Source organism: Littorina saxatilis, linkage group LG12 (assembly GCF_037325665.1).
Source record: "Littorina saxatilis isolate snail1 linkage group LG12, US_GU_Lsax_2.0, whole genome shotgun sequence".
Classification (NCBI taxonomy): Eukaryota; Metazoa; Mollusca; class Gastropoda; order Littorinimorpha; family Littorinidae; genus Littorina; species Littorina saxatilis.
Window position 1 is genome coordinate 36,233,952 of NC_090256.1, and position 8,296 is coordinate 36,242,247.

Consider the following 8,296-nt stretch of genomic DNA (forward strand, 5'->3'; position numbering starts at 1 on the left):
GCTTAAGTACTTAGGCCTTAAACTGAAGTACGTGTTGACAGAATATTTTAATATAAGTGCAGTTTATATTTCAAAGTTTGGAGTCGTAGATCATTCTTTTTGGATGCAAAATGACTAACATGTATCACTATCACTTATCAGTGAAATTTGTTGTTTAATTCTGCAAGCAAATGTGTGTGCTGTTATTGCATTATTTGCAAAAAACGCACAGAAAAAACACTATTTTTGACGACTCACTGCAGTTATCCCAGGTGCGGTTAGATAGACGCGCATACATGTAAGTACAGTTTATTTTCTAGGTTTGGTATCGTAGATAATTTTTTTGGAATGCAATGTGACAAACATGTATTGATACAGTTTGTTGTATAATTTTGCAAGTGAATATGTGTTTATTGGCTGCATGTTTCACTAAAACGCAGTAAAATAAAAACTTTTTCGTTGCTTTTGTTGTTTCCTTTGATTGCAGCCAAATGACTTGCTCTAGGGGGCTGAAAATTAAGTGGAAGACACTTTGAGATATAAGGAATCGGATAGGCCATGACACGAGAAGGTGTAGAAATCTGCTTGCAGACAGCTTTAACATGACATCACATATTGATATATTTTTTAAGTTTTTGCATATTTATATTACCCCATTTTTGAGGTCACGTTTTAACTTTGGTTAAGTGTTTGCCCACAACTGACATTAGATTATATTTAAACATTTTACATTATTTTTCTAGCACATGTTCATGTTAGTCTGCGCCATCCATTTCTGTGAAAAATACCAGTGTTCAACATTGATGAAATCATGGACAGGCAGTCTTGATGAAACATTTACAGTTGCTTCAATAGCACAGGGATGTTGCTACAAATTCATACCTATAGGACAAATGTCCTGAGTTCTTCAGCATCAATAGGACATTTGACCGCTTTCAGAAAGTTTCATAGGACATTATGAATTTGCGCCAAACAGCTTATAACATTCCATGGAATTGTTCCAAAGTCATGCGCCCACACACACACGCACACACACACACCCATGCGCGCGCGCTGTAGAACACACACATAATATAGTAAATACATCAACACAGTGTGCGTATAATGTTGTATTTGTTTTGTTTCAAAAAAACCACAAAAAAGAAACCAACATGAACAACTTCAGAGCCGCTGGAGTTGTCTCCCGTACTCCTGTAGCATGCACTGATCTATTCTAAAAATAATCCACTATTTTTAGATCAGTGCGCTGCACCGAGACGGTTATAAATACCCAAACGGCGCATACCGCAAACGGTTCGGGAATTCCCGACAAAAGAAAAGATCCGCACGCGGCACTGGCAACTTCAGTGTCAGCAGAACACGAGAGCGTTCGGTCTTTTAGAAGATTTGTATCTTGAAATGAAAATTAACGAATATCGCGCTGTCCGAAGGAATGGAGTACATATCGGACAATGACCACGCTCAGGCTAAAACGATAGGACATCTGACCGACATGCGGCAATGTGAATCGGACATTTGGGGATTTTCATCAATAAATGTCCGATGTCCGACACCTAACGACATCCCTGATAGCATGTGCTCTTTGCGAAAAACAAAAATTGTGTTCAGGTTCAAGTCCAAGGTTGATGTCAACATCAGCACGAGCATGACAGTTGTCATCAGCATCAATTTCATTTTCAGCTGTTGCTGTGTGTATCATAGAAACATTTCCACATGAATGACTGGTGCGTGACTCAGGGAAATAAGCGTGTTCAAGTGAGATCTTGTTCCGAAATGTCCTCCATACTCAAGCCAGGAAAATAACTTTGTTCAAGTTCACAAACATCCTGTATGTTCAATTCAGTGTAAGTACTATTTGCATGTAGAAAAGCTTCTTCCATGTTCCGCCCATTGTTAAACACAGACATACTTTCCTGTTCAACAAAAATGTCTGACAAAGAATTAGGCTGTTGTGGGTTCAATTCAATCCCAACATTGTCACTGTCAGTGGCACATTTCCCTTTCATGTTCAAAGGAGTCTTAGATGAAGTGGTACATTTGCGCTGATTTGTTTTTTCTTTTTGATCTCTGTCAGTGTCACTAATACTAATAGTACTAGCAGTACTGACTGGATTTGAAGTACAAAAATCTGTTGGCATACTGGAATGACCTGGTTTGAATGAACCAAGCTTGTTCTGTCCACATTGACTAGCAGAAGTTTGGATAGAACTTGAAGAAAAATGAACAGGTGTTAATTGGTTAAGCATTGATAATGTGTTTCTAGAAAAACAGTCAAATCTGCAAAAGAATCAAATGACATCAAAACAGCAGCACCACCTGAAGAATGATCGCCATTTCTGTTTCTTTCATGGGAATCAAACAAATAAAAACACTGACTATCCAGGTTACCGTGAATGGCAATGGTCGATTCCTGAAATGTTGCAAGGATGTAGTTTGACACAGCAAAAGCCTGATGCAATCCCTCTTCTAGATTAGTCAAATGAAAGCCTTGGTCACTGACAACATTAGCAGGCAAGTAAGCGGGGTTAGTGTGTCCATTAATCATGTCGAAAAAATATTCTATTTCAACAGCATGTCCAACAACAGTTGTTGGCAAATGTTCGTGACCGATGTAACCATCAATGCCGACCCTCACCTTCATCATCACTGTCTCTTCTTGCTGTGCTAGCAGTAGAGCCACTATGACTACTGTCGTCGTCACTGTCAACATTTGCAGAGTCGCTGCTGTCACCATCATTAGCTGCACACTCTGCGTCACCATCTTCGTCACTGTTGTCACCGTTGTCAAAGTCCGGGTCGCCATGTGCATTGGCATCATGCACAGCTTGAACAGCTGCCTGCAAGACATTTGCAGTCACCTCTCTGTGTGCACCACCCACCTTCTTGGAGATACGCCGATAGGTGTTGTGCGACAATCCTGGAATCGACATGATGGCAGAGAACTTCCGAAGAGCTGCCTCGCCACATCCTAACTCGTTGAAGCACATGACAATGGAGTTGTTGACGTCAAACCCCATAGTAATGTTGTTGCTCCCATCAAGTCGGCTACATGAATGCTGCTGCTTCGTGAAGGTGCAATCCTGGTAAATACAAAAACAACAAATTAGATTAGTAACAACAAAAAAGCTAGAGAGCAAGAGAGAGTTTGAGAGAGAGAGAAAGAGAGAGTGGGAGAGAAAAAGAGCACTGATAATAATCACTAATATATTTCCTTTGTAATACTATTATCATCAGGGCTTACAGCTTTCAGATTATGTAGTTTTTTTCCCCACACTGACAGTGACAACTGAAACTCAATCAGAAAAATTCCAAGAGAGAGAGACTCAGTTTGGGAGAGCTGGTAATAAGGCCTAAAAAAAAAATAGGTGTGGTTACGGTAACCCGACCTACCCTATTTTTGGGGGCCGACCCTATAACTTTTTATTACATTTGTCAAAAAAATACACAAAAAAACAAGTAAACGAGTGCAGAAAACGCAATGAAAGCGAAAGCGCCCGAGTCGCACACTTATTTCCCTGTCAAGTAGGTTTAATTTGTACACATTAGAAAAAAAAGTAAAAACAAAAAAAAAAGTGATTGCCTACCTACCTACCCTATTTTTTTTGGCTATGTTACCGTAACCACACCTATTTTTTTTTTGGCCTAACTAACAAGGCAAAATAACACAATACAAAAAAAATAGTAATTATAAAATGAGTTTACATACCTCACAAGCCAGTCTTATTTCTCTTGAATATCCCATCTTGTCACCAAAGCACACCGACAGGGTCCCACCACACTCGCCACAAGCGACCGCCGAAAACAGAGACTTCAAATTTTTCAACTCAATGAAGCACCGCTCTTTGTCACTGTCCGTTTCGTCAGCTGCAGCAACGTAGTCTTTCATAACATCCAGTTTTCGTCTGGCAGTACACGGTTGTTCAGCTGGTAAAGGTTGTCATCAGCAAGCGATCGTCATCGTGTTCTCGTCAGCATTTTTCGCTTGCCAGCGAGCCTTGGCTGCTTCTTTGCACTGCTGCTTGCGTGAACGTTTTCCCCGATTAAGCGGAGTCCTGTCTGGCACTAAATCTTGCAAATCTTGAGCGTTTGTATCCATGTTTTCCGATATTTTCGATGAACTTCGGACAGCAATGACCAATTTCCAAAATGCCGGAAGTTGGCGTAGCGAAGTGAAAGTTGGTCACGTGACCGATCTAGGCCAATCACAAGCTCTCGTGTGACGCGTTCCTCTTTATATGGAAGTTAGCGTGCTGGCCAGTTCATTCACAGAGAGAATGACAGCGGGAAAGGGGAGAGAATGCTGAATCCCACGGTATGTGTCACGTCATGTCGGAACGGGGTTGGGAGAATTTGGCGTAACTAACAGTCAAACAAATGCATTTTTGGCATTTCAACACACAATGAAAATAAATTCTTGACACAGTTGGTTTTGAAACACCTTTATTTTGCATAATATAAGTGTTTTATGTGAAAAACATCGGTTGAACCTGAATTAGAAAGGATTATTTGGTATACATATGTCAAAATCTCAAAACTGACCACTTGAACACACAACACGATTTTTGACTTCAGACGTGTGTAGCCCCTGGCCTTAAAAGAATCCTTTGCATGGCCTCGGCGTATGGGCAGTAGCTCTAAACGTAAACTATGGCAACAACAACAATTCGGGGACGCCTAGAATCACACAATAATGTATCTGGAGTTTTTGCAGGCGATGTCTCAAAAACAAAAAAAAGTAGAGGCTCCAAGACGGCTCCGTGTCCGACGCGGGTACTATGCACGCACAACAGCCCGAAACTCCGTCGATAGAGATTTATCACCCCTGGCCCAGGTGATGTCTCTATCGACGAAGTTTCGGTTTGATAGTAGTAAGGGCAGTAACTCAAGACGTAAATGTGGCAGTGTCCCATAGGCAATCGCAGAGTTATCCTGTACATAGGCAACACTTACTTGATCCCAATTACTAGGCGTCCTCGGGGACGCCTAGAATAATATCCACTAAAGACGAATACAAATGGAACAAATTGATAGATGAAAAAAGCTAAATGCAACCAATACAAGTCGCGTAAGGCGAAATTACTACATTTAGTCAAGCTGTGGAACTCACAGAATGAAACTGAACGTAGTCCGCCGCTAGTGCAAAAGGCAGTGAAAGTGACGAGCCTGTTTGGCGCGGCAGCGGTTGCGCTGTGCTTCATAGCACGCTTTACTGTACCTCTCTTCGTTTTAACTTTCTGAGCGTGTTTTTAATCCAAACATATCATATCTATATGTTTTTGGAATCAGGAACCGACAAGGAATAAGATGAAATAGTTTTTAAATCGATTTCGGAAATTTAATTTTGATCAAAATTTTTCTATTTTTAATTTTCAGAGCTTGTTTTTAATCCAAATATAACATATGTATATGTTTTTGGAATCAGAAAATGACGAAGAATAAGATGAAATTGTTTTTGGATCGTTTAATAAAACAATAATTTTAATTACAAGTTTCCGATTTTTAATGACCAAACTCACTCATTAGTTTTTAAGCCACCAAGCTGAAATGCAATACCAAACCCCGGCCTTCGTCGAAGATTGCTTTGCCAAAATTTCAATCAATTTGATTGAAAAATGAGGGTGTGACAGTGCCGCCTCAACTTTTACAAAAAGCCGGATATGACGTCCGGGGATATCATTCCCAGGAACTCTCATGTCAAATTTCATAAAGATCGGTCCAATAGTTTAGTCTGAATCGCTCTACACACACACACGCACACACACACACACACACACACACACACACACACAGACACACATACACCACGACCCTCGATTCCCCCCTCTATGTTAAAACATTTAGTCAAAACTTGACTAAATGTAATAAAATGGAAACAAAACTTAATACGGAGAAAGTTAGAAAGACCACAATAAACAAGAGAGGTAATAAAGAAGACAAAAACACACACACACAGACACACACACAGACACACACACCCACACACACACACACACACAGGAAGAGAGAGAGAAAGAGGGAGAGAGAGAGAAAGAAAGAGAGAGAGAAAGAGTGAGAGATAGTGTGTGTGTGTGTGTGTGTGTGTGTGTGTGTGTGTGTGTGTGTGTGTGTGTGTGCGTATTAATGTGTGTGTGTGTGTGTGTTTATGTGTGTGTGTGTGTATATATATATGAGTGCGTGCATATGTTTGTGTGTGTGTGTATGTGTGTGTTTGTGAGTATGTTTGTGTGTAATGTGTGTTTAGAGAGAAAGAGTGCGAAGGGGTGTGTGTGTCTGTGTGTGTTTCTGTGGGTGCCTGTGTGTATGTATATGTGTGTGTGTGTGTGTTTGTGATTGCAAGTTTGCGCACATAAATGCATGCATGCATGTATGCGAACATGCGAGGATGAGCGCATGAATTTGAAGTGGTTGTCAAAATAGACACAATTTACATCCGCATGAGGTAGCACATTTGAATTATTTTTCTTCAGACTGGTGTAAGGGCACATAACCCAAGCAGCTTCATCCTTCCTCACAACCGAGTTGTTTCCCATGCCCGTGAGCAATCCATTCTTTATTGAGCTTGCCTGTCAAACTTGCCCTTTCTCTACAAACCTCTGTTATAATTTGTTTGTTTGTTTGTTTGTTTGTTTGTTGTTGTTCAGTGTATGGCTCTTAGGGTTGTTTTTTTCTTTCTCATTGTAAACAATGTTTTCTCAGGATATTGCCTTTGTTTTATAAGAATGTAGGTTTAATCATTCTACCAGATGGCTTACAAGAATGTAAAATGCATTCAACTCCTCCCTAAGGGGAACATTCCAAACCTACCAAAGCTCAGATCTAGCAGAGGCCTTTAAAAAAACAAAAAAAAAACCACAATGTTCAGAGAAATAAAGCAGCTTGCCCTATTGTAGGGACTTGCTTCACTGTTAGGCACCATTTTCTTTATAAACTCACCGATTCAACAGTCAACGCAGAAAATATGTATTCTAAAGCAGTCTATCGGGTTGCAACATTTAGTTTTGTTAGCCAAAAAACCAAAAAGGTTGGATAAGGATTACGGGATAAAAACAAAAAAGTCGGGTTGGAAGGAACATGTAGCTATTTCTTGTCTCTATTATATTCTACGTTATTTGTATTTTTGACCAAAATATGACATTTTACACAGATCGAGACAGTCAGTGTTGAGATCTGTTTAAAATGTCATATTTTGGTCAAAAATACAAATAACATTTATCTATCGATCGATTCTGGTTAGAATTCCTGTTAGTTTTTATGACTGAACGCACACAAACATGCACTATTTTCTAGTCTCGGCTGGCCGCCCAAATATGAAGTTTTGTCGGCCTCTGACGTCACATGGCTCAAAGAAGGGAAATCCAATGTTCAATAGATACATACCGTATTTGACGGATTACAAGACATTAATATTTTATAATATTTTAATTAGGTTTTATAAGCCGCACCCCCGACTTTTAAAAAAAAATTGGGACGAGCCACGTATAGGCCGTGTCACTATACAATGTATTAGCTGCCGTCGAAAATAATATAATCAGATCGTGTCAATCAATCAAAACAACTAGGCAAACGAAAGTACGGTATTTGGCGAAATCGGCTCCGAGAATAAACAAGTGAAACAAAGAAGAAAAGTGAAAAAGTTTGAAGAAAAATATCACACACACAATTTGTAACCAACACACACATGTAGTCCCGCCCGGAATAAGGTTTTTTGGGATGATTTAATTTTAAGACTTTTGCGCACATTTCGAGCAGACGAAAACACAATATGGCGGCTCTCGCTCCTCCAACTATCGCGAGACACAAAAAAACAAAATCTCGCACGCGTGAGATCCTGATACATCCAGTGTTTTTCTGTACGCTATCTTGTCACAACGACTTGTTGACAAACGAAGATTCGCGAAAGAAAGAGAAAAGCGCCGAGTCTTGAGTAGAGAGCTAATAAAGTACCGGTAATCGCTAATCGAGCGAAATGAAAATCCGCGGCGACTTCCATTAGGTGAATGCTATTCAAGTTTAGGTAACGTTTTAGCCGCATCTTTTTATAAGCCGCAATGCGATTTTTTTGGAAAAAAAGTCGCGGCTTGTAGTCTGTCAAATACGGTAGTCTATTACATGAAACAGAACATATAATGCAGTTTTCTTTTACATATACTCCCACACACTTCACTTTTAGAGAGTATGGAACACAACATGCTCCATTTGTCAGTCAAACCTTTTTTTCCGACAGGATAGGCAGAACAAAAATTAACGAGATCGGAATAGACAAATCCACCATATTTTCATGTCTGGTCCCAACATCATTCAGCGACTCACAAAGTCA

The 8,296-nt window shown here is 39.9% G+C and overlaps 1 protein-coding gene across 1 annotated transcript; it reads right to left on the minus strand.

Annotated features, from left to right (window-relative positions):
• Positions 1-1,075: 1,075 nt before the first annotated feature.
• LOC138981835 (uncharacterized) lies at positions 1,076-4,971 on the minus strand. The gene is made up of 2 exons (XM_070354934.1): positions 3,686-4,971; positions 1,076-3,059 (listed from the first exon to the last, which is right to left on the minus strand). The coding sequence occupies exons 1-2, from the start codon at positions 3,863-3,865 to the stop codon at positions 2,598-2,600; spliced, it is 642 nt and encodes a 213-aa protein (XP_070211035.1). The 5' UTR covers positions 3,866-4,971; the 3' UTR covers positions 1,076-2,597.
• Positions 4,972-8,296: the final 3,325 nt, after the last annotated feature.

Coding starts and splice junctions, on each gene's coding strand:
- LOC138981835 (XM_070354934.1), bottom strand. CDS start 3,865: ATGAAAGACTACGTTGCTGCAGCTGACGAAACGGACAGTGACAAAGAG. Junction 3,060..3,685: donor AAATAAGACTGGCTTGTGAG/GTATGTAAACTC, acceptor TGTATTTACCAG/GATTGCACCTTCACGAAGCA.